The following is a 27,464-nucleotide window of genomic DNA, read 5'->3' on the forward strand; positions in this document are numbered from 1 at the left end:
AACACGATGCAGAGTTGATGTCGCAATTAACACTTTTGAAGAATATGAAGAATACTTTTGAAGTCTTGAAGAATATCAATCACATTAAACAAAGATGTCATTTTAAATAAAAATAATTTTCAAAAACCACTCATTCTCTAGTGTCATGACTATTGATGTGCATTAGTAACTGAAATAAAATTAACATACTTTAAAACTCCTATTTGTAGTGCCTAAATTAAATTTGCCCTTCTATTTTATCCAATCCAATCCAACTTCATTTAGAGAGCACTTTAAAAATGACAAAAATACCCAAGTGCTGTACAGAATAATGAAAGAGAAACATAATCAAAAGCACATGAACTAACAAACATAAAACAGAATAAAATATATCTAAAAACAATAAGTTCTAACACCAGAATGTGCATCCAACCCCTGAAGTTTGTACCGGTATATAAAATATTCTTTTATGTTCAGTGTTTGAGATGAGATAAAAAAATAACCCAATAAACCAGAAAAATAAAAGTTTTATTATCTAAATTCAAGTTACAAAGGTAAACATAAAATATTACAAAAACAGTTATAAAACACTTAAAGAATCATACGCTTACTAAAATGAATAGTAATCGTACTCGGGGTGGAATCTTTAGGCACCTCACAATTCAAGCCTATGGTTTTATTATAAATTTACGATTTACCCTTAATTCATATGTATGTAAGGCTCATTGGGTCACTTCTGTTTTCAGACTGCACACAGCATAGATGTATAAGACTAGATATGTGTGCACTGTAGCAGTTTCTTAAGCGACGCGCCTATGTAGTAAACAATCATCCTTGTTGTTTCAGTTTCCGTGCCTTCTAAAACCACGGCATTTTGGACCCAGTGGCCTAAATTTATTTAATTTAGTTAATTAATTTATCCATCCATCCATTTTCTACCGCTTATTCCCTTTGGGGTCGCGGGGGGCGCTGGAGCCTATCTCAGCTACAATCGGGCGGAAGGCGGGGTACACCCTGGACAAGTCGCCACCTTAGTTTAATTAATTTCAATTTAATTCAAGCAGAACGCAGCTCAAAGAGGTGTCGTACTTACCTATTCATATCTATGGCTCACAGTGTTGCTGAGTGGATATTATTCTCTACTCTAATTTAATAATCCAGCTGGACTTCTGTTGAAATGTAAAAATAATTTATTGTTTTTGTTGTTTTACTACTTTAAATGCAACTACCTTAGCGGTTACCATGGCTATGTCTCCTTTTGCTATGTTTTTCCTCAGTGTGTGTCCGTGCTAGTGCCGCATTTTAGAAATGTCTGCATTACTTTATTTGGCATTTTTTTTAATGATTTAGAATTGTGATGTATCTAAGAATTGAATATTTCCCCCACCTCTATATCGTACTGGAATAAAGTTTGAGTGAATGTCAACATTTCTACGCAAACAAAGGCAACAGAGACGAAAAATATGTTTTTTTCACATATTGACTTACTTTATTCTTGTACCACTAATAATATTCATTTTCTTTTCAGTGTGCCCTTTATAATCTGTAAACTTTTAACTCCAATACTTAAAATATATACCATCAAGCATTTTTTTTCGGAATAACATTAGTGAGTGTGCTTGACTCTACCAGCAGATCAATAACATTAACATATTCAATGTTCTTCTTTTGTTTTCCAAGAATAAATTGAATTAGTAATTGTGAGCCATGTAGGAGCCACTGACCGGAAGGAGGCCTGAGGGTGCAGGCATGCTCTTGAGCCCAGCCGGGTGGGTGGAGGCGTGGGTGGAGGTAAAAGAGCCAGAGGGTTGCGGGTGTGTCCGGTAGACCCTCGGTGCCGAATAGCCGCAGCTTCAGCCTTCCTCCGACGTTCTCCTCGATCTCTGCAGCCCAAGCCAGCCCCGGGTCAACACTGTCCTGCAGCTCCACATAGCACCCGGCGCTCAGCAGCTCCATTGGGTCTCGACCACGCTGAGGCTGAGAGATATGGGAGTTAAATGTGGACATGCGGGTGCACACACTAAAACAGTGTACTGTAATGTGAGGACATTTCACACTGAATGTGTCTCATGACTAAGTGGCAGAAGCACAGTCACTGAAAAACAAATATGAGCCTCTAAATATTCCCAATAAATCTAAAAATTGGAGATTCGAATGGTTTTTGCTTTCTCTTAAAAATGTTGACAAGGCGTTTATCCACACTGACAATACAATATAAAACAAACATGACAGTAACTAAACAACTTAGGGTACAAACTGTGACTTTGCTCTTATACTAAGGATGATTTTATTTCTCCTCTTCCTCTTCCTGTAATTTTACAGCAGTTAAATTTTTACCAGTCGGCAAATCAGTAGTGTTACAGAGGAACGCTCTTGGCACAGACACACAGACGAGAAAGAAATGCAGCTCCAGCTCCACCCAGCAAGTGAGTCATCTCTGTAGGGCAGCTGCTGCGATTCCCTCGCCTTACCGTTTCCAGCAGGCTGGCAGGCGCGCTGCACTCCTCGGCCAGTACCTTCTCCAGCAAAGCCTCCCAGTCCTGGCGCTTTTCACGCACACCTGTGGTGGAGTCATACATACCGTACATAAAGACATTTAGCATCCAACACAGCAGTTTGGACTTGCATCAATCAGCTGGAAGATCTATCTACAATATCAGATTTCATTTATCATATTACCGTATTTTTTGGAGTATAAGTCGCACCGGAGTATAAGTTGCACCTGCCGAAAATGCATAATAAAGAAGGAAAAAAACATATAATTCGCACTGGAGCCCGGCCAAACTATCAAAAAAACTGCGACTTATAGTCCGAAAAATACGGTAGATATAGCTAAAACAATTCATCAAGCCACAATGTTGAAAGGATAAATCCACTAATTAATATTACATATATTTAGGGATGGGTACTTTTAACATTTGAACCGATACGGTGACAATTCCCGGTACCTGGGAATCGATACCTGTCCTCAACATACCTTTGTGGAACCTTTTTTTCACTATCTTGATTTTGTACACTTCTGACTCTCATTTGCAAGTATTATATCGTAGACTTTGCATTAGGGCAACAACGATTAGTCGACACAGATTTGTTATTGTTGACCAGTTGCTTAAAGTAGCTGTAGAACGGAAAAACAAGTTGATTTTTAATGCCTAATTGTGTTTTACTGTATCCATTAAACCAGTGGTTCTCAACCTTTTTTCCGTGATGTACCCCTTGTGAAATTGTTTTTAATTCAAGTACCCCCTAATCAGAGCAAAGCATTTTTGGTTGGAAAAAAAAGAAATAAAGAAGTAAATTACAGCACTATGTCATCAGTTTCTGACTTATTAAATTGTACAACAGTGCAAAATATTGCTCATTTGTAGTGGTCTTTCTTGAACTATTTGGAAAAAAGATATAAAAATAACTAAAAACTTGTTGAAAAATAAACAAGTGATTCAATTATAAATAAAGATTTCTACACATAGAAGTAATCATCAACTTAAAGTGCCCTCTTTGGGGATTGTAATAGAGATCCATCTGGATTCATGAACTTAATTCTAAACATTTCTTCACAAAAAAAGAAATCTTTAACATCAATATTTATGGAACATGTCCACAAAAAATCTAGCTGTCAACACTGAATATTGCATTGTTGCATTGTAATGAATGGAATAGCCTACTTGATTTGATGTTCAGTTTATGAATTTACATTCATATTTTGTTGAAGTATTATTCAATAAATATATTTATAAAGGATTTTTGAATTGTTGTTATTTTTAGAATATTTTAAAAAAATCTCACGTACCCCTTGGCATACCTTCAAGTACCCCCAGGGGTACGCGTACCCCCATTTGAGAACCACTGCATTAAACCATATACAATTGTATTTCCAATCCGCAAAGTGTGTGAAAATACCGTCAAAACATCACAAAAAGCCACAATTTCAGAGGGCCATTTTGAATATTTCGCTTCGAATGTCTTTGGCAATTTCCGTAGATTTGGGGTTAGATGACGTCACAAATGGAACGCTTCTGCACTCTGACCAAATCAGCAGATCAGTCATACTGGAAATATGCAAAAATTAGAAAGAGATGTGCTGTCTATCATATTCAAAATACCTGTGCCGCTGCTGCTGCATCGTGTCTCAGCCCGTCAAAGTTATTCTACATTTTATATCATGCCTCTCATCTGGATAATAGGAGGATTTAGCCATGAATCTAGAAGTTGTTCATCCGTGACATTCAATTTATACCCGAAGATAGGGACAAAAACACGACAACTGAAGACGGTGTCTGCAGGTGGCAATTTTTCCTTTTAACCCTACGTGAAGATTATGAATATATTTTAATCTAAATGGGAAAATATGAACATCCTATCAGTCGGCATCGCTGTAAGAGCAGACATTTTACAATTAAGCGATCGTTTTATTATGTTGGCAGTTTCTATTTGTTGTTTAGCACTTAGCATTATTGCTACATGATGCTATAGTGTTTTACTAAAGCTGGATTTGTTTAGCACACATCTTCTAAAACTTGTAGCTCACACTTCTTATAATCAGGCTAAAAATGATAAGTTTTTTTTTTACGAGGTATTTTGATCATATTATTTACTCGCAAACTTTGAAAGTCTTTGGGTGGTATGAATCAGATATATGTGATAATAGCTTCAATATAAAGGCAACTTGTTTTTCCATTCTACTGATACTTTAATGTAATTGTAATTGATAGACTGGCAGGAATGTTTATGTTTCCATTTGTATTCCTTTAGGTCAGGGGTCGGCAACCCAAAATGTTGAAAGAGCCATATTGGACCAAAAATACAAAAAACAAATCTGTTGCAAAAAACTATACGCCTCATATTAGTGTTATAATGAAGGCAACACATGATGTAAGTGTCTATATTAGCTATATTAGCCTACTATCAAAATAACATAAATCTTCGTTGACAGAAATGTTAAAATGTAATATTTATTTTACAAATTTTTACAAAATTGGAAAACATTAGTAAAATGGAGGCTTCTCAGAGGGTGAGATAACTCGTGGAAGTTAGTGGCTTAGAATGGCCAAAGGTATAGATGTTTGTTTCCAAGTTAAAGGAAAGCAGGCTGTCTTCTTCAAATTGATTTATTACAATCTTTGCAAGCTGTGTAACGTTTGCTGTGGTCTATAACGGCACACAAATAACTGTCATAAATGTAGCCAATATTACATACAGATAATGTGTAAAATTAAATACAGAGCACCAACGTTCCCTCTAAGGTGCGCGCCTGCGCAAGTCCTCTGCGCACAGCAAATTAATGCCGCAAAGAAAATCAAAAATCCCATCTGAACTTTAAACAAAATAAACACATTACAATTTATTCTGTATGATTTTGCAATGCAACTCTGTGAGTGACAGGTGACAACAAGAGTGGCCCCAATGAATAAAACAATCTTTGTCAACACAGTTCAATTATCGTCTGTCGAGACACTTTACGGATAGGAATTCCATCAATCCCTTTATTGAGCAAAACTGTTTGTAACCACACCAAAAACATGAGTAAAAAAAACTTTAATCTATAAAAACTGGTCATTTTCTGCCATACAAACCAGGCTTAAACCAACGTTGTCATCCGTCGTTTCAACAGAAGCCGCTCGCTCTGTCTCACCTGCACCAACACACGCACTCATGGCACTTAGCCAGTGCTGCGTTTGTGACCACACAAAAAGTCGGACAACCCCAATGCCACACAATGTGTAAATGCCAGGTTGTAACACTCTGGCTCCTCAATCAGATGTGTGCTTATTTTACTGCCATTTATTAAGAATGTTAATCTAAGGATATTATTCATGAAATATTGTCACTAGATTTCATAAATGCTATTAAAAAGATGTATTTTACAGACAGAAAGTTACAGGAACTAAATGTAATCTCTGAAAGGGGTAACATTTCTTCTAAAGGCAAGACCCGCAGCCAGACATACAATACTAGCACATAGGTCATGAAAAACATTTTTTGTTATTGTCATTGTAAGAGGGCAAAATCCCTTCCATCCATCCATCCATTTTCTACCGCTTGTCCCGTTCGGGGTCGCAGGGGGGCTGGAGCCTATCTCAGCTGCATTCGTGCGGAAGGCGGCGTACACACTGGACGAGTCACCACCTCATCACAGGGCCAACACAGATAGACAGACCACACTCACATTCACACACTCGGGACCATTTAGTGTTGCCAATCAACCTATCCCCAGGTGCATGTCTTTGGAGGTGGGAGGAAGCCGGAGTACCCGGAGGGAACCCACGCAGTCACGGGGAGAACATGCAAACTCCACACAGAAAGATCCCGAGCGCAGGATCGAACCCAGGACTACTCAGGACCTTCGTATTGTGAGGCAGACGCACTAACCCCTCCAGCAAAATCACTTATATCAGAAAATTATTTTAATTAAACATTTAAATGGTTATGATGTCAGGTTTGGGACAGGTGTGACGCTGGTGTGGCCACAGTGTGCACGTCTGATGTTGCTCACATGTGCTCCACTGAATGCTCAGGGAGTTTGTGCGTTTGCTCACACACATGAAAAATTAGAGGGAACATTGCAGAGGACATAAGTAAAATAAATTTAGAGTTCAAATATACCTACAAACAAGGCATAATGATGCTAGCCTAAATAGCATGTTAGCATCGATTAACTTGCAGTCATGCACTGACCAAATATGCCTGACTAGCACTCCAACAAGTCAATAACAACAAAGCTCACTATTGTGCATTCCCGCACAGCATAAAATGTTTGGTGGACAAAATGAGACAAAGAAGGGGTGACATAAAACACGTTTTACTGTGGCAGCGTCGGAGAAAGTTGTACATAAACGAACTACGGTGAGTTCAAGGACTGCCGTAATTAAAGTTAAAGTACCAATGATTGTCACACACACACTAGGTGTGGCGAAATTATTCTCTGCATTTGACCCATCACCCCCTGGGAGGTAAGGGGAGCAGTGAGCAGCAGCGGTGGCCGCGCCCGGGAATCATTGTTGGTGATTGGGGACGGCGTGGCAAAGTTGGTAGAGTGGCCGTGCCAGCAATCGGAGGGTTGCTGGTTACTGGGGTTCAATCCCCACCTTCTACCATCCTAGTCACGTCCGTTGTGTCCTTGGGCAAGACACTTCACCCCTTGCTCCTGATGGCTGCTGGTTATCGCCTTGCATGGCAGCTCCCGCCATCAGTGTGTGAATGTGTGTGTGAATGGGTGAATATGGATGTACTGTCAAAGCGCTTTGAGTACCTTGAAGGTAGAAAAGCGCTATACAAGTACAACCCATTTATCATTTATTTATCATTTAACCCCCAATTTCAACTCTTGATGCTGAATGCAGTAGGAAAAAACGGCGCCCGCCAAATACTCTCATCAATGAAGCATGTTTAAAACAAACAGTGGGATTTCTAACAATTAGGAAGGTTTGTGTCATGTTTGTCCTCCTCCAGGAACCATATTAAAACAAAACGTTTATTTTTTCCCCATCTTTTTCCATTTTTATAAATTTTAAAAAGCTCCAGGAAGCCACTAGGGCGTCGCTAAAGTGGCTCTAGAGCCGCGGGTTGCCGATCCCTGCTTTAGGTAAATAATTGCAGCTAAATAACCCCAACAATATTGGAAAACAATACCTTTGTTGTACTGAAAGTCATGTTCACAAGACATCTTGCACTTTAAGTCTGTTGATTTATTTTTCATACTTTGTGTGATAAAGTAAAACCATTCATTAATCAGACATTTATGTTTGTTTTGTTACCATTGAATTTATTATAAAAAGTTTTTTAAATCAGTTAAAATCAAGTCGCGGACTCAACGTTACACTGAAACGTGTACAGCAGATCTGTACAGATCTGCTTATGATCATAAGCAATAATCGCTGACTAGTCGACTATTAAAATAATCGTTCGTTGCAGCTCTACTATGCAGGCAGCTGCAATTCCAAGACGTTGGATGGCAGTAGTGTATAGAATAAGGCAGGCCTACTCAACTGGCTGCCCGCAGGCCATATACAACCCGCCAAAGCTTTTAATTTGGCCCGCCGGACATAGGCTTGATAAAACCTTTCACACTAGGGTGGCTCATGTATGCAGTACCCGCGCTACCCCGCACGGGGAAACAGTGAGGTATATGTGTCACAATGAAGCAGCCGTGGAGAGAGTGCAAGAAGACTACTCATCCAACCCTAAAAAAATCTAAATAAATGGCGAAAATCAGACATTTAACAACAACTGGACAACAAAGTATAAATGTTCTGCACCGAGCAAGTGCTCGAGTCATTGTTTCCTGTTGGACGTTTTAAGCGACCGACACAGTGTTCGCGACAAGATATTTATGTTTGTTTTGTATTGCTGACTTCGTAATGTATTTTGTATTTGTGGTCGTGTTGTTTTTTTGATATGAGAGTAACTTTGGCGAGCAAACCTCATTTAATAAATGTAGTGCTAAATTTGACCAGTAGAGTGCAATAATGCTACACCTTAGGTTTAATTGTGATGAGTCACATACATATACATTGTGTGCAATATTTGATGTAGAAAATAGTTTAAATTCTATATGCGTAAACATCTGTACTTTATTGTGTGAATGTATTAACACTAAACCTATTTTATTTATGTAAAATACACAATGGACATTATTTATGTGAAATACTAAATGGAAGTTATACTTTTGTAATGTTCACTTTAAGTCTAAATTTGTTTGCCTAAATTAAGGAAGAAGTGTCAAGAAATAAATCTAAAAAAGGAAAATTATTCAAAAGTGGAAACATCAATCCTCAATAAAACTTCTGGATCTTTCGTTTCTTCATGCTGTGAGCTATCGGTCTAGCTGCACACGCTGGAAACGAGTAGCAAGGGCAGAATAATAAATGTAGAGACAGTACATTGTGAGTGTTGATGTGTTTACTTTGCAATTAAGTAAATGCAGTTTCCAAGGAATATAACCAGCGGGAGCACTTTCTGACGAAACATCCACATTTCGATTTCCCTTGGCCTTGGGCTATTGAAACTGAGGCACTCTTCATTATGTAGTTGAATAGTACTGGACTACAGTGTGTTGCGTAGTTAGGAAGTAGTCTTTGCCATGAAGCTGAATATGCCTGTCTAGTCTTATTTTGCGCCCTCCAAAGTGTTTATACCGTAAATTTTGTACTTATTACACACCAGCTGTTTGATCCGAACATGCCTCCTTTTTCAATACCAAATTTGGAGGTGGTAAAATTGCCACGTAAAATTGCTAATACTAATATGGCATAATATGGCATATGGCAAAACCAATGTAAATTAGCATCGAGCTAGCGCATTTTGGAAAAGTGGAGCCTTATTTACCGTTCAAGCGTTTTCTATCAGACATACTTGCATTATTGGCATGGATAATTGCAACATTAGCCCGCAGAATTGGCTCTGAGTGCTGCTTGAGTGATTGTTTGCCCGCTAAGTGCTTGAGCCGACGCCGAAACTACAAGTGGCTGGATGTGATTTGATTTTACGTGAATCGACACTTGTTAGTACCGACGGAATTCCGACGGTCCCTGTATAAGAACATAATTCGGTACTCATCCCTACATATATTACATACTATAATATAATGGATATAAGTCTGTAGTGAATAATGTATGTGCGTGTGGTCCATTTTGTTCTTTGTAGAGAAAACTGTGTTTGTTTTGCATTTGATTGTGCAACGGTGCAATTGGAGAAAACAAGCAGTGCTGCAAACATACAAAGACAGCAAGACAAATTGAGCTCTTTAGATTTTGATCTAATCACAAACACAAGATTGTCTCCCAATTGGCATCATTACGCCTTTTACTCCTCTTGCTTGATGCACTAGGGCTGCTGGAAAGCTGAAAGTCTAATTGTCTAAAATGTAAGCTGCAGCTATAGAATATAATAATACCACAGCATCTGATGAGATGGCAGTGAATTATCAACAAATGCAACGCAAGTTAAATTCCTCCCTAAATAAGAAAGTCAAAAAACTGTTCAACAGTCTCACCCTCTGGGGCTCTCATGGTCTTGCCATGCTGGCGGCTCCAGCCCAGCGGGTGTAGGTCGGCGGTCATGATGTCACACCAGAAGTCAGCACTGCGGTTATCCTGGTATCCTTCATAGCGGAGCAGCAGCAGCTGGCCACATGTAGTGATGATACTGGCTACCCAATAAGGACCGTCAGCCTCCGAGCGCACACACACCTCTAACTTCATGCCTGGAGTCAAGCCTGTCTGCAGACCCTGGTCCACCTGAAACCAACATGAAGCTTACATTCAGGAACTTATGCTCAGAAGGAAGTAAATTCAATAACTGCTAAAAACCAAATGATGCTCAATAAGTGTGAGTTTGCTTTCGGAGATCAAATGGATAAGAGGTTTGTGCCGCTCCATCCACTTGAAATTTGAAATGCTCGCTCTGTTAATAGTATTTACTAGTGTTTGTGCATCATTGAGTTAAACGGCCTGAGGAAAAATGCGGCATGTTTTTTAGAGGGACATAGTAGATTTTGAAGGGAGGGCAGTGAGTTGAAATACACTACTGGAAAAAATGTGTTTGGCCTTGTACCAACCAAGAGATAAATATTTGTATCTTTGTGCTCTCGGGACGTAACGATATTTAATGTCACCAAAGTTATCACGGTATTGTTGAATGTTATCAGGAAGTACTACAGAAAGTACACAACTAAGTATTTTACTTAACCTAAATAGTAAATAGTCACAATATATTTTCCTTAATAGAATAAACATTATGTTTTGAATCAAGTCTGCACATGTGCAGTAACATAGAATAGTCCATTGCTGGAGAATGGAGGGGGGTGCTGTTCAAACGGTCATGACTGACTAAAGCAGGGGTCCCCAAACCTTTTGACTCGGGGGACCGCATCCGGTTAAAACAATTTGGCCGGGAGCCGGGTTATATATATATATATATATATATATATATATATATATATATATATATATATATATATATATATGTATATATATATGTATATATATATATATATATATATATATATATGTATATATGAATATTAAACAAGTTGAAAAACTTATTCGGGTGTTACCATTTAGCGGTCAATTGTACGGAATATGTACTGAACTGTGCAATCTACTAATAAAAGTTTCAATCAATCAATCAAAACTACCGCTCAGTAAATGTTACATCCTTTATAAATGCTTACAGTGTATGATAAGTGTTAAATGCAAGGTTCCTGAGACAACAGTCCAGATTTCTGTCCTTTTTGGTCCGGTCTTAGTTACCAAGGATTTCTTTGCATATAACTTTGTAATATTTACAGTGAAAAGAAGGTGAGGTCTTACATGTTTGAAGGCGTGATGGGGTACAGAAGCAGCACCGGTTTCCTCCAAATAATCATCCCAGTTGAAGTCAGACACATCCTGAGCAGAGTCTCCGTCTGGAAGAGACAAACACACAATTTCCTTTTATAACTCGCTTTCAAAAATATGACCGTGCTGTTAAACACAAACAAAAGCAATCCTACCAGACTCCAGCGACTCCTGGCTCATGCTGGTATCCTCTCACAGCCACCAAGATTATGAGCTATGGAGTAGAATAGAGGAGGATTACCATCTATCACATGTAAATGAACGAGGTATGGTCCAAAAACACAAGTCGTAAATCTGCTCCATCTGAATCCTGCAATTGTTTTCATGTGATAAGCATATTTAATTAACAAGCAACAAGATGTCTCTTGACAATGCCAGGTGCAACCTTAAATAATGCGAGGCTTTGATAACAAAGCCTTCAAAACACAAACGTACTTGCTAAATCGTATGCTCGATAGTAGTAATAAAATGACAGGACAAGGTATACAAAATGGCAATGCAGTGACAGGGATGGGTCCCGATTCACGAAAAATTAAAAAAATAAAACTCGATATTTCTGTTACAAGTGAAGTCACGTCCGGTTGCAGACTCACTTGGCAGGCAAACAAGCACTCAAGCAGCACTCAGAATAGATTCACTCGGACTGCCTCTATCTAATGTTGCAATTTCCCATGCCAACAAAGCTAGTATGCCTGATAGAAAACACTCAAACGTACAATTTAGTAATGTATGGTTGAAAACAATACTGTTAGCCCTAAAAGACTATGAACTATTTTTTTAAAAGTTCGAACCTGAATGAAGAAATACCATTTTTCTTATTTTGAGCATAGAGTTTTTACAACATTCGAAGGTGCTCTAAATTTAACTGACATGAACAAAAAAGCAGAAGAACAACTGTGGATTGTGTAGGTTCTCGGCAGGGAATATTATCACAATTTGGTTAATTCACCATCAGTCTGCAGTCAGAAAGTATGTAAAATAAAATGTTGTATCTAGCGCAGTATTGAGCTGCAGCTATTGATTATTGTAGTAATCTATCGAATAACCTGTTTGATTAATCAAATAAACCCTTTATAACCTCAATGTGTATTTTAAGGAAAATAGTTTAAATAGATTTTTCTGCAGCATCCCCTTAATTTGTTTTTCTAATAAATGTCCATCAGCAGTCTCATGTGCGCTCTATTGCAGCAATCGATTGATAAGTTTGTTTGTATAATCGAGTAATTGGAAGAAAAAAAACACTTTCTAGCCTCAGTGTGTATTTTTTAATATATATTTTTAACCTTTATTTTTTTCGTAATAAGTCCACATAATCAACATTGGAATCACACTTTTAACATTTTTGCATTAATAAAAAATAAAACTTTTTTTTTTTTTCAATCCAACTCTTTGCTATTCGCCGTCACACAGATTATGACCACCGCTCTCATGTGTGCTCTATTGTAGCAGCCATGCAAAAAACTATAATGACATATCTAAAGTTCCGGGCACTTAATGCGGTCAAGATTTTATCCATTTTTAATAGTTATACCCATTAAACGATTATTCGAAGCAACATAGTGTTAAAATCAAAGCTTGAATTAATAAATTTGGATTAATCAATTCAACCCAAATTGCAGTGATCGTGCAGAACTATTTAAAGTTCCCACATGCGGTGCAGATTTCCAAATTTTTTATAGCAACAGAATATTTCAATTAGTCAATACAACCTTAATTGCGGAAACTAAGTGTGCATTTTTAAAGTTCTGGGCACGCCACTCTTATCAATTGTATTAGTTACACTCATTAAACAGTTCATCTAAGCAATGTAGTATAAATCAAAGCTTTTTTCTAATGAAATTAATCCATTTCGATTAATCGTTACAGGTCTACTAATTGCAGCAGCCATGCGTAAACCAAGTCTACGCATTCTAAGTTTTAGGTATTCAATACATATCAATTTTTGTTAGTTACATTAATTAAATGATTAATAAAAGCATCATAATATAAATCCAAGCTTTTTTTCTAATTTAATTAATCGATTCAATTGATTTTGAATAATCGTTACGGCCCTAATTGCAGCGGTCGTGCAGAAACTACCGTATTTTCCGCACTATTAGCCGCACCTAAAAACCACAAATTTACTCAAAAGCTGACAGTGCGGCTTTTAACCCGGTGCGCTTTATATATGGATTAATATTAAGATTCATTTTCATAAAGTTTCGGTCTCGCAACTACGGTAAACAGCCGCCATCTTTTTTCCCCGTAGAAGAGGAAGTGCTTCTTCTTCTACGCAAGCAACCGCCAAGGTAAGCACCCGCCCCCATAGAACAGGAAGCGCTTCTTCTTCTACTGTAAGCAACCACCCGCCCGCGTAGAAGAAGAAAAAGCGCGCGGATATTACCGTACGTTTCATTTCCTTTGTGTGTTTACATCTGTAAAGACCACAAAATGGCTCCTACTAAGCGACAGGGATCCGGTTCATGAAAAGACGCAATCTCTCCATCCGCACACGGATTACTATTTCACAGCAACTGCCTAAAGACTTTCAAGAAAAGCTGGCTACTTTCCGTGCATATTGTAAAAACAAGATAGCTGAAAAAAAGATCCGGCCAGAGAACATTATCAACATGGACGAGGTTCCACTGACTTTTGATATTCCTGTGAACCGCACTGTGGATACAACGGGAGCACGTACGGTGAATATTCGCACCACAGGGAATGAGAAGTCATCCTTCACTGTGGTTCTAGCTTGCCATGCTAATGGCCAGAAACTTCCACCCATGGTGATATTCAAAAGGAAGACCTTGCCAAAAGAGACCTTTCCAGCCGGCGTCATCATAAAAGCTAACTCGAAGGGATGGATGAAGAAAAGATGAGCGAGTGGTTAAGGTAAGTTTAAGTTTACGCGAAGAGGCCGGGTGGCTTTTTTCACGCAGCTCCGTCCATGTTGATATACGACTCCGTGGGCGCCCACATCACGCTGGTTTTAATATATTATTAAAGTTTGACTGACCTATTTGACTGTTTTTTTGACATTCCTTTAGCGCAGTTAGATGCGGCTTACAACACGGGGCGGCTTATAGGTGGACAAAGTTTTGAAATATGCCGTTCATTGAAGGCGCGGCTTATAACCCAGGGCGCCTTATGGTGCGGAAAATACGGTAATACCACTTATATAAAGTTCCAGTCACTCCATGCATATACATTTTTATTAGTTACACTAAGGGATGTCAAGGTATGAACATTTCTTATCACGGTTATTGTGACCAAAATTATCACGGTTATCCTTATTAACGTGGTATTTTTAAATGTGCTCAAAATTTTCAAATAGTACTAATACTGAAATCTTTTAACCAAGTTTTATTTAAAAACACAAACAACACATTCAAAATGATTTCCTTTGTAAAAGAAACCTTATTGTAGATAAAAACCCTTTTTCATAGATCTCAAGTAGAAACTGAAAGTGCAAATGAAAGCAACACAAGCATTATGAAGAAAGTAGTATGGCAGAAAAAAAAATACATAAATAAATAAAATAAATGTGAAAATTGTGCAAGGTAGCACTTTATGGACATAAGAGATAAATTAAAAACAATAAGAAATTTGAAAGATGGCACCTGAGGAAGACGTAACTGCACTTTTTGTCTATATTAATACAAAATAGTATTAATGTATGAGATCTAGTCTTACACATAGGGCTGCACGATTATGGCCAAGATAATAATTAAGATTATTTTTTATCAATAATGAAATCACGATTATTGACAGAGTTGGAGTGGGGCGTGAACGTGACGCCATCATGTAATTTGTAATGTCTAATAAAACGGCTATAGATACATGTTATCCATATATTTAAAGACAAATATTTATATATTTTTTCATTAAGAGTATCAACGTATCAGCTTTTTTCTCATTACATGAGGCCTTTATCTTTATTTTTACATTTTGTTAGAGAGGTGTTTTTTCAAAGGTTATGTACATTTATATGTACTAAATGTTTATACATGTACAGGCTGTATAGGGACAGATCCATTAAGAGTTTGAGCAGAAATATGTCGTATAGGAATTAACTATACACAATAAAACATTAACAAAATGCTGTGTCACATGAATGGTTATTAAAGTAATTTGTGACATGATAAAAACACAAGTAATGTAAATAACATGGCGTTTACTTTTTGATATCAATATAAAACACAAAGCAGTTTGACTAATGCAAATAAAGTCCAATAAACAAGCTTTATTCTTCTTTAACAACACTATGTGTTTCAGCACAACAGTTTGGCCAACAAAAATAAACATGTGCGACGCCTCTCACATCGAATACACAATCTTTGCAGCCTGCGTTCAATTCGATGAGATGACAAAACATTTTTAGCTAATATCGATGTTATTTGAACACTGATAAAAGTTACAGTTAAATAAAGGACGAGTGAGCATCCCAGTAAACAAACTAAAGACTTTATAAACAAGTTGTGGCAACATTCCCGACAAATCGCCTGCTGCATGTTTCCCCACGTCATTAACTCTCAGTCACAGCAGCTAATGGACGCGGTATTTAAAAAATAAAAGCAACATCAAATAGTTTTCTCCTTCGCTGCATACTTTAAGTGTGGGACAAATGCGTCTTTCTCCAATATTGTCCACATTTGTCGTCATTTAATAGCAGCAGTGCGCTCTTAAACGCACGCCAAGACTCCACGGAAGTGAAGCGAGGGAAAATAAAGTTGAACAAAGCGCTCGGCTCTGTTTACTCCGAGGGGAAATCTCTGTAGCAAAGTCTGTATAGTTGTCTTCCGCCGTGTACGTGCTCTGACTCGGTATCCAGGAAGTAAGCAGTGTTGCCTAAATGCATTAATAAATGACGTTTTTTCGGTAATAAAAGAAGTAAACAGTATTACTAACCGTGTGGAATTTTTTTCGCGGTTTATCATTATACCGTTTACCGTTACATCCCTAGTTACACTCATTAACGATTAATCGAAGCAACTTATCATAAATCAAAGCTTTTTTCTAGTTGATTTAGATTAATTGTTACGGCCCTAATTGCAGTGGCCCTGCAGAAACTAAGTCCACGTATATATAAAGTTTTGGTAACAATTTAGTATGGGGAACATATTATAAATGATAAATGGGTTGTACTTGTATAGCGCTTTTCTACCTTCAAGGTACTCAAAGCGCTTTGACACTACTTCCACATTTACCCATTCACACACACATTCACACACTGATGGCGGGAGCTGCCATGCAAGGCGCTAACCAGCAGCCATCAGGAGCAAGGGTGAAGTGTCTTGCTCAGGACACAACAGACATGACGTAAGTAACAAATACTTAATTAAGAGTTATTTGGACACTAGGGGGACATATTGAAAGTAACAAAGACTTAATTTAGAGTTATTTGGTTTGGGTTAGAGGGTTAGGTTTAGGGATGTTGTATAATAAGGCCATGCAGAATAAGACATTAATAAGTACTTAATAATGATTAATTAAGAGCCAATATGTTACTAATTTGCATGTTAATAAGCAAATAATTAATGGTCAATATGTTCCCCATACTAAAGTGCTACCAAAGTTTTGGGCACAGCTTTTTTTAAATACAATTCATCGATGTAATCGTTGGAGGCCGAGCACGCAGTTTACTTTTAAAATTGAGTTTGAAGACTGAATCCGCTTAGAAACACAAAGAAGGGGCTTTGACACGTCAAAGTGACCTGCAGCACACGTGAAATGAAATGAATTCAGGGAGAATGAATAAGGGGAGCGTTGGCGGGACCACAACGGCGAGCGGCGAGCGGGATGATGCTCTGTCAAAGCAGCTCCATTCAGACGGCCTGTCAGCCTCGTCTTTTGTCACACGGGACGTCTCTATTAAAACCGGGGCCGACATCACACACCACCCCCTCCTGGCCATGGCGACCCCGGTGCTCCGGCAGGATCTGCGCCGCCTTTCACCCACGACCCTTCGCTCTGTCTTTCCACCCCCCCGCCAACATATACATCCACAGCAGAGGCTCTTATTGTCCCCGGGGTCACACTCTCTCACGTGTGCGGGGCAAAAAAGAGCAGCAAGAAGAACCAAAGTTGACAGGCTCTATTCTTTCATATAATGCTGATCTCATTAATGGACGCATCTCTATATGCTTTCACTGGGGTTTAGCAATCCTCCAAATAACATTACACTATCTCCCGTCATACACTTTTAAAGAAAGCTTGGTGTTTTGACTGTGCTATTACAGCCTTCTGCAGCACCACTTTGACTTACACACACAGTACAGGGGAAAAAGCAACTTCCCGTTTCATATACCACAAATGGTGTGCAAAGAGCCCAGCGAGCAGCTGCCGACCGGCCTCAATCTCACTGCAGCACCTCAGTCTGAGAAAGAAAGGGGCAAATCCACCCACACATGTACACTCGCTACCCACGCATTTTACAAGCACTTTACTAAATCTTAGAATCAAATTCTCATTAGCACGTGATTAAGCGTTCTCTGCGCCAGCGTTCCCCGGCCCCTGAGCAGGAAGCTGCACAATCACAGACACCCAAAGCGTTTCTTGCTAATGAATTGAAATTAACATCGTCTCGGCCCTTAGCGTCTGGTTTCTCTTTTTTAATGGGTAAAATTCCACATGAAATCGGTAACATCCATGCCGTTTGAGGATGACACTAAACAAAACTAAAAAAAGGCACAGATAAGTGGGTGGGGTAGGGACGGGGGACAGGGGGGGTGATACTGCACTCTACTCTGCTGGCAAGACAAAAACTCAGCACTGATGCTCACCATATTACAACAAGCAAAATCCTACTTTTATTGTTCATTTAGTCCTGTTGTTCACACTCATTAAGTTTACAACGTATGATTTAGTTGTTTTTTGTTTTCTTCTCAGTTATCGTACGGCCAACATCCAATCCGCGTACTATTCCGTTAAAGCGGGTGCCCAAGAATGCACTGTGTCTACGACTTAATTAATGTACCGTATTTTTCGGACTATAAGTCGCATTTTTTTTCATAGTTTGGCCAGGGGTGCGACTTATACTCAGGAGCGACTTATGTGTGAAATTATTAACACATTACCGTAAAATATCAAATAATATTATTTAGCTCATTCACGTAAGAGACTAGACGTATAAGATTTCATGGGATTTAGCGATTAGGAGTGACAGATTGTTTGGTAAACGTATAGCATGTTCTATATGTTATAGTTATTTGAATGACTCTTACCATAATATGTTACGTTAACATACCAGGCACGTTCTCAGTTGGTTATTTATGAGTCATATAACGTACACTTATTCAGCCTGTTGTTCACTATTCTTCATTTATTTTAAATTGCCTTTCAAATGTCTATTCTTGGTGTTGGGTTTTATCAAATAAATTTCCCCCAAAAATGCGACTTATAAATGTTTTTTTCCGTCTTTATTATGCATTTCCGGGCGGTGCAACTTATACTCCGGAGCGACTTATACTCCGAAAAATACGGTACTAAACTATTGTTATGACTACATTTACACTGCAGGCTGAAGTGGCCCAAATTATTTGTTTTCAAAATTAGATTTTCCCCAGTTGAGTGTTTACCCTAAGACTGGGCGATATGGACGAAAAAGTATATCTCGATATATTTTTACTTAAACTCGATATTCGATATATATCTCGATATATTTTCCGGTGAAAATATTTATATAGAGATATTAATTTTTGAGTGATATTCAGTGAAATTGCAGTGAATGACAACTGTACTGTAAAGAGTCAGTGGTGCTTTTATTAACGCAGTTAGTCAAGATGGGTATTAACAGCACAGAAAATAAACTGTTTAAGTAGCACAGAATTACATAATGTAAATAAAATACAAAAACAAAGAATGTATAAATAAAATAGAAACATATTCTTTCTACATAAAATAAATAACATAGCTGTGCAAATAATACAAAATGTATTTAACTCAGATAGAAAATGTATTTGCAGGCAGGCACTTTTTAATTCCCAGTCGACGATGTAATGGACTGTCACACACGTACGGTTCTGGTCAGCGCCAAGTAAGTGGCTTGACTTAATTGTGCGGCTAAGATATTGTTGTTTGTTTCAAAATGATTCAACTATTCAATGTCAAAACATTAAGAGTAGAAATAATGAACAAAATGTCAGCTAATGTATTGTTGTAAAACACCAATGAAAATGAAATGTAGCATTTAGACAGGCTATACCAGGGGTCGGCAACCTTTACCACTCAAAGAGCCATTTTGACCCGTTTCACAAAATAAAGAAAACAATGGGAGCCACAAAACTCTTTTGAAATTTAAAATGAAATAACACTGCATACAAAGTTTTTTTTTGCTTTGTGCTATGTATAAACCAGGGGTCTCAGACACGCGGCCCCACCTTAATATGAAAATGTAATGTTAGTGCCGCCCGCGAGTTGCCAACACAACAGAACAAATACCCAGAATCCCATGCATCCCTAACTCTTCCGGGCTACATTATACACCCCCGCTACCACCAAATCCCCCCCCCCCCTCCCCCCTCCGTGCGTCGGTTGAGGTGGGTGAGGTTCACAACTCTCAGTGTAACCTGTATGGCTGTTGACCAAGTATGCATTGCAGTCACTTACGTGTGTATGCAGAAGCCGCATACGGAAATAGCATGGAGTAAAAGCGGATGCGACGACATGTTGTAGAGGACGTTAAAGGCAAAGCCATTACGGCACACACTCAATATTGTTGTCCGGGTGAAAATCTGAGAATGTTTGTCCCGGGAGATTTCCGGGACAGGCACTGTCCTGGAAACCTCCCGGTAAAACATGTGTGTTCTTAAATGTGTATTCCAAGTCTTCCAGGTCGAGAGCAGTTTTGATTTGGGGTTACATGGTAAACAACTAAAATGTTGGCCATTGTTTTATCCAGACGCATGCATTTGTCCAAATGTGGCCAAGTAGACGCATTGTGCGTTTCCTGGACGTCGTCTTCATCACTAAAAAGAAAATCTAACTAGTTTTTTTAATATATAAATCACCCGCTTGAATATTCCCTCTTCTCTTCATCGACTCTCTCGTCTGTTGTGAGTTCCCTTCCTGGTTCCTTGACCCGCCCTATGTTGCCTTTGATTGGCCTAATCTCAACCAATCGTGACTCATCATAGTACACAACCAACCAATCATGGATGTTCTTATACATGCAAGCACGTCTTGGAAGAAGGAAGGGGAGGTTGTTTAGTAGCCGGTGGAGGGGAGCGCGGGGAGAACAAGGAACACAACAATTGGTCATTTTAACATGAAATAAATCATATCGATTAGGGCTGTGAATCTTTGGGTGTCTCACGATTCAATTCAATATCGATTCTTGGGGTCACGAATCGATTCAAAATCTATTTTTCTTTCAATTCAACACGATTCTCGATTCAAAAACGATTTCTTTCCCGATTCAAAACAATTCTCTCTTCATTCAATACATAGGATTTCAGCAGGATCTACCCCAGTCTGCTGACATGCAAGCAGAGTAGTAGATTTTTGTAAAAAGCTTTTATAATTGTAAAGGACAATGTTTTTTCAACTGATTGCAATAATGTAAATTTGTTTTAACTATTAAATGAACCAAAAAGATGACTTATTTTATCTTTGTGAAAACATTGGACAGTGTGTTGTCAAGCTTATGAGATGCGATGCAAGTGTAAGCCACTGTGACACTATTGTTAATTTTTTATGTATTTATAAATGTCTAACGATAATGTCAATGAGGGATTTTTAATCACTGCTATGTTGAAATTGTAACTAATACTGATACTGTTGTTGATAATATTTATTTTTGTTTCACCACTTTTGGTTTGTTCTGTGTCGTGTTTGTGTCTCCTCTCAATTGCTCTGGTTATTGCTGAGTGTTGCTGGGTCGGGTTTGGTTTTGGAATTGGATTGCATTGTTATGGCATTGCTGTGTATTGTTTTGTTGGATTGATTAATTTTAAAAAAAAAAACTAAAAAAAAACAACAACAAAAAATATTTAAAAAAAAAAAGAGAATCGATTCTGAATCGCACAACGTGAGAATCGCAATTCGAATTCGAATCGATTTTTTCCCACACCCCTAATACCGATATTACGATATTTTCTTAATTCAAATCTTGTTCAAAAATATAGATATATCTTACAAACTCGATATATCGCCCAGCCCTATTCTCAGTTATCATACGGCCAACATCCAATCCGCGTATAATTCCGTTAAAGCGGGTCCCCAAGAATCCACTGTCGGTGACTCAATTTATGTACTTAGTTTATTGTTATGACTACATTTACACTGCAGGCTGAAGTGGCCCAAATTAATATTTTCAAAATGTGATTCTTTCCAGTTGACTGTTTACCCTATTAAGTAAAATGTGATTTTTTATCAGACTCCGTGTGGCCTCAATGTGGCTTCGACGTCACTTCTATGCACAGTTCGATAAAGTGAAAACAAAGGAAGTTGACCAGATTACGTAAATAAACAAGGAAGTCGCTATTAGTACTACAAAATAAAATAAAAGTCGGCACCATAGATATGATCGTCACACCTTAAAAATGTGTGTTTTTTTTAACGTGAACATTTTTTAAGGAATACAATGTATGAATGGATGTATGTAGTGTAATATAATTGGGAGGGTTGTACATTTTTTTTTATAGCTGTTAAGTAGAGGCAGCACGGACATCAGCGTGGATCGACTTTAGCTTTATTTTTCAACTCACTAACATAAACATTGCAATGTACATGGAAGCAAATACACCACAGCGATAATTCCGGTCCTTCAACAATTGCTATTTCTTCTGAATCAAAATATATATCCATATGTTACATATAGCCTATTATTTGCGCACTAATGACGAGTGATGTACCAAAAATTTGACCGCTGAAAAAAGACTTTGCTCCCGAAACCAGACTTGTGATGATGTATTCAATTCCGCTGGCGGGCTGTGTCTTTAACGCGCACACGAATGACGTAGCTCGCCCAAAGGTGACGAAATAGTCTGATTCTGGTCGCAATTCGGTCGCATTTCCTTTTAGACTGAAGTCACATTTGAAAAGATTTGGACTACCTCCTGATGTTGCCCAAATCTGATGCAAAAAAATCTGATGTGAAGCACTTTAAGGCGATCAGACTGGCAAAAAAAAAAGATCTGTGTCACTTCAGGGCATACTAGCCAACCCTCCCGGTTTTTCCGGGAGACTCCCGAATTTCAGTGCCCCTCCCGAAATTCTCCCGGGGCAACCATTCTACCGAATTTCTCCCGATTTTCACCCGGACATCAATATTGAGGGCATGCCATAATGGCACTGCCCTTAGCGTCCTCTACAACCTGTCGTCGTGTCCGCTTTTTCTCTATACAAACAGCGTGACGGCCCAGACACATGTTGTATGCGGCTTCTACAGACACACATAAGTGACTGCAAGACCTACTTGATCAACAGCCTGAGGGTTGCCGGATAAACAACTTTAACACTGTTACAAATATGCACCACACTGGGAACCCACACCAAACAAGAATGACAAACACATTTCGGGAGAATATCCGCACCAGAACACAACATAAACACAACAGAAGAAATACCCAGAATCTTTTGCAGCCCTAACTTTTCCGGGCTACAATATACACCCCCGCTACCACCAAACCCCGCCCCCCCCACACCTCAAACACCCCCCCCCCCCCCCCCCCCAACTCCCGAATTCGGAGGTCTCAAGGTTGGCAAGTATGCTTCAGGGCAAAACATTATCTGATTTAATGTGCAGTGTAAATGGGGACTATGAGTGCAACATAAGTCACCAAGGGGCCAAAGAAAGTTGCAAGTGCCAGCGCTTTGTTAAAGAAGGTGATTGAACACGATTGAATTCAAGAAAAAAAACTTGTGACAAAGTACACAGGCGCCACCCGTGTGGCTTTTACCTCACCTCCCGCCTCTCTGCTCAACACTGCCAACAAGAGTCTTCAATAAAGGTAAAGGTGATGTTAAAAATGTAGGCCTAGGACAATATAGCAATAACGTTTGGGTTTCCTTCGTCTCTCGCTCTCAAACAGGGTGAAGAGGGTTCACTCTGTGCCTCGTTATCATCTGAGCAAGTTTATTCAATACCATAATTAAATGAATGGAGTGAACTCTCTTGTCAGTCATCCACAATCTTTGTCCAAGTTGGCAGAACCCCTAGCTTACACACACAAGATGCACAGACAAAGAGAGCCTTGTGAGTCGCTACTCGCTAGGGAGAAGCACTGCAAGGTAAAAAAAAATTTGGATGAAAAAATATGATTGCTTGACTAAACTAAACTGTGTGGGATTATTTCGGTTTCAAACCGAATGAGCGACATGAGCCCATGGACACGGACGAACAAGCCGGTCTGCATAACTTGTTGGAAAATGATAGCAAGAAAAAACAAACACACAACACCGGTTTTACATTTCAATAAGTTCATTATTTATTGAAGTGAAATTTTTTCTAATAGATTGAGAATCCATTTTGTTGTTATGTTTGTTCACTTATTTAGAATAATTAAAAGTTATTGACAGGTGAAAAGTTATATGTTCTAGTTAAATATTCATGTATCTAATTTATTTGTCATTTACATGTACTTTGCATAGTTTTTTTTGCATTATCTATAAAGGTTTTGAGTGTTTCGAACAAATTCATTAGATTTACATTATTTCCTCTGGAAAAATGTTCTTTGATTTTCATACGATTTGGTCTTTGTCTCACCTTTTGGAACAGATTCCTAATGAAAACCACTAAACTGAACTGAACTCCTTTTATGGCAATCTTAAACAAACACTGGTACTGTTGAACAATTGGTTGAAGAAGAGTTTATTATTTTACAACTGTTAGTGAGTGATTTACTGCCATACATTGGCTTTCAACAACAGTTACTGTTATTTACTTCTAATATGATATGATTCTATAGAATACATGTTAATTAGGACAACGGATGAAAATGAGCTATTGTGCTAACTCCGGCATATTTACATAGTTGCTCTATGTTGATTAATATGCATTGTCCTAATTCAAATAAATAAATTAATTAATTAACTAATTAATGGCTGTGCAATAATTGGCCGACAGTTCATCGTCAGTCAGAAGATCAGCACTTTGGCCTTCAAAATAAAAAAGCAAATATTTCTGGCGTTGTGGTCGTTAAAACAGACTCACAAAAATATCAGTCTGGTGTTTTTTTTAATGGTCACATACTATATTATTTGTCAACAACTTAAAATGTCAGAGGTTTTGGTGTGTTTGAAGTGGTTGCCCAAAATAAAGCATTGTTGCTGGAAAGAGACAGTTTAAAAGTGTTTTAAGTTAGGGGTCCTTTGCCCTTTGGACCCTGGGGACAAACTTTTCTACTACAGACGGGCCAGGGTCCACTCAATTATCAACACTGATTTAGTAATCTCACTCATGAGTCCAATTGTATTCAATAATTATGTCTAACTTACTTACAGTTTAACAGGATAAACCTTGTCAAGTGATATTAAACGATGTATGGCACATCATAGATGGGCAAACTCTTCAAGCCAAAACTCAGCTGTCTACCTGCACCTCAAGAAGAAACAGCACTCATTTGAACAAAAATGTCCAGATTCTGGACAGGGAGGACATTGGTACAAAAGAAGAGTGAGGGAAGTCATCTACGTCAAGGTTGAAAAACCATCCCTGAACAGAGGAGGTGGTCTGCGACATCACCTGTGTTCTTTCAACCATTCCTAAAAGACTCTGCAATTTAGCTGTCAACAAATAACAGGAGTTTGAAACATTCTGGTCACAGATGCTCCTTTGTGCCATTTGTTTAGAACTGAATTGAATGCTAACGTGGGTGATTCCGACTATTTTTGGATGACAGTGGTCGATCCACAGCGATCGTTCTGCGGAAATTCCACTTTAGCGACTGTCGTTGGCATAGACAGTAGGATTGCTCGTTTGTATCTCAACAGTTGTTTTTCTCACTACGTTAGGGCGGAACCATCCTTGCCCAGGCACACCCTACTTGTGTTGAAGTATAAATGTTTGGGGTATTGGCACCAGCCACTAGACTAGATCTGACCAAACTAAGTCTATGAGCATGAACTGATGAAGCCTACTTGGATGAGAGGCGAAACGTCTTTTAAGACAAACCAAATAGTCCAGTTGCGATCGATTGAATGCCCAGAGAATACAATGACCTGGATGAATGAGAACATCCATAGACTCAATATTAAACCAAGTGTTAATCGCAAAGATTGTTATCAAAGCTATGGTCAGGTTGTTAACAAAAATAAACACTAATCAAATATACTGCTAAAGAAGGGACTCATAAAAACGGATGAAAAACACATACAATTACGCAGTGCTAAAATAAATAAATTCTAACTAAATAAATAATAATAATATGTGTGTTGCCTGTCAATAAAATCAAAGTGAAAATGAAATACAGCTTCATCACTTTTTTCATAAATTTTGCGCTTAAGAAACTTCTCCTGGGCCGATATTCAATATGTCAATTAACCGAACGATAAATGAAAATTAAGTCGGTAAGTTTTCTAGCGTCGATAATTTCCATGTGCATGCGTCTTTACAGGCTTCAAGAGCATTCATGCTTGTCATCGGTTTCAGCGAATGCAGAAATTTGTTAGCGGAATGAAAAGAAGGGGGTGAATCCTCTTGTGCTTCTTTCAGTGTCTTTGACTCTCTGTGCGGCAAGGCCAGGCCGCAGGACTGCTCGCATCACACACATTCACACGCGCGCACACACGCACACACACACACACACACACACACACACACACACACACACACAGTGCAACAAGTTAGGCGGTGAGCTCGTGACTAACACATTTAGTAGCAAACATGGAGAACAAAATGATCCCAAAACCAGACACCACCACAGTGTGGGAATATTTCAGTTCAAACCTTTTGAACAAGATGAGCCTATCAACAGCGAGGAGCCGGTTTGCCGAATGTGCTCGAATATGACAAACCTTCACACCCACTTGAAACACAAACGCCTAACAGTCTACACTCACTTTGTGTTTGGTGTACAAGTTCACTGCAAACAAAACAGCGCAAAATCGTGTGCGCTCACGGAAAGTGTGGCTCAAACCACTACATCGCCAAAGACATGCAGCCATTTAATACAGTTATAAAACTAGCATTTTGAAAAACAATGCAAACGTTTGACAGACATTTGTCATGTTGTCATGTCATGTTGAAGTTCTTCGCGCCGAATCTAAAGTTTATTTTGCATATGACCTGTCGTCAAAACATGATCTGCTTATACTGTACGTTGTTTGTCAATACTTTATTTAGACGTTTTAATTATGTTTTGGTTGTTTAAATCCCCTCCATAAGAGAGACAGAACCTATTGTATTGCTTTTGGTTGTGATTTTGTATTGTGTTCGGGTCTGTGGGACCGGTATTAATTTTTCATTAAAAGAAAAATGATACAATTAATTAATTTTTCAAACTGAGACTCACTGACTTTGGCTCATTTTCTGTGAAGAACATATATCAGAATACATATTTAATGACCACACACCATACACCCCCCCTACACATTTCTATTACATATAAGATGGCCGGGTCCACTGGACCCGGGGCTAATAGAAGTGTGGAAATTGATGTTCTGTGTACCACACACACACACACACACACACACACACACACACACACACACACACACACACACACACACACACACACACAGCAGGCTTAGACAGGAGGACAGAGTGTAGGTACACAGAACATCAGAGGGTCAAATGTGCGAGAAAATGAGAGCAGACTGTGTTGACAAACAATGTTGCAACCTTGTGTGGGAACCGCAGGTGCAGAAACGCAAAAGAAGAATCCCTGTGGGATGCAGAAACTGGCAGAGAAATTTTCCGTGCAACGTTCATATTGTCCTTGTCACGTCCGTTGTGTCCTTGGGCAAGACACTTCACCCCTTGCTCCTGATGGCTGCTGGTTAGCGCCTTGCATGGCAGCTCCCGCCATCAGTGTGTGAATGTGTGTGTGAATGGGTGAATGTGGAAATACTGTCAAAGCGCTTTGAGTACCTTGAAGGTAGAAAAGCGCTATACAAGTATATCCCATTTATTTATTTATTTGTTGTTACTCAGCCAGCATTTGTGGGTCTGACGGACCCGTTGCATTTTGTGGCTTTTAATGCCTCCTAATCAAACTCTTTTATGTTAAA

At 38.7% G+C, this 27,464-nt stretch overlaps 1 protein-coding gene across 3 annotated transcripts in view; it reads right to left on the bottom strand.

The window, feature by feature from the left end:
- The window catches only part of sfmbt1 (Scm like with four mbt domains 1), a 71,440-nt gene that overhangs the window by 22,679 nt on the left and 21,297 nt on the right, over positions 1-27,464 (bottom strand). For all 3 annotated transcript variants that reach the window (XM_061923800.2, XM_061923801.2, XM_061923799.2), the window contains exons 2-6: positions 11,471-11,529; positions 11,289-11,383; positions 9,971-10,214; positions 2,451-2,539; positions 1,704-1,956 (exon numbers count right to left, since the gene is read on the bottom strand). In XM_061923800.2, the coding sequence (XP_061779784.1) occupies positions 1,704-1,956; positions 2,451-2,539; positions 9,971-10,214; positions 11,289-11,383; positions 11,471-11,495 (706 nt within the window). In that variant the 5' untranslated portion in view covers positions 11,496-11,529. The remainder of the gene's footprint in view (positions 1-1,703; positions 1,957-2,450; positions 2,540-9,970; positions 10,215-11,288; positions 11,384-11,470; positions 11,530-27,464) is intronic.

The sequence above is a fragment of the Nerophis lumbriciformis genome, linkage group LG28 (assembly GCF_033978685.3).
Source record: "Nerophis lumbriciformis linkage group LG28, RoL_Nlum_v2.1, whole genome shotgun sequence".
Classification (NCBI taxonomy): Eukaryota; Metazoa; Chordata; class Actinopteri; order Syngnathiformes; family Syngnathidae; genus Nerophis; species Nerophis lumbriciformis.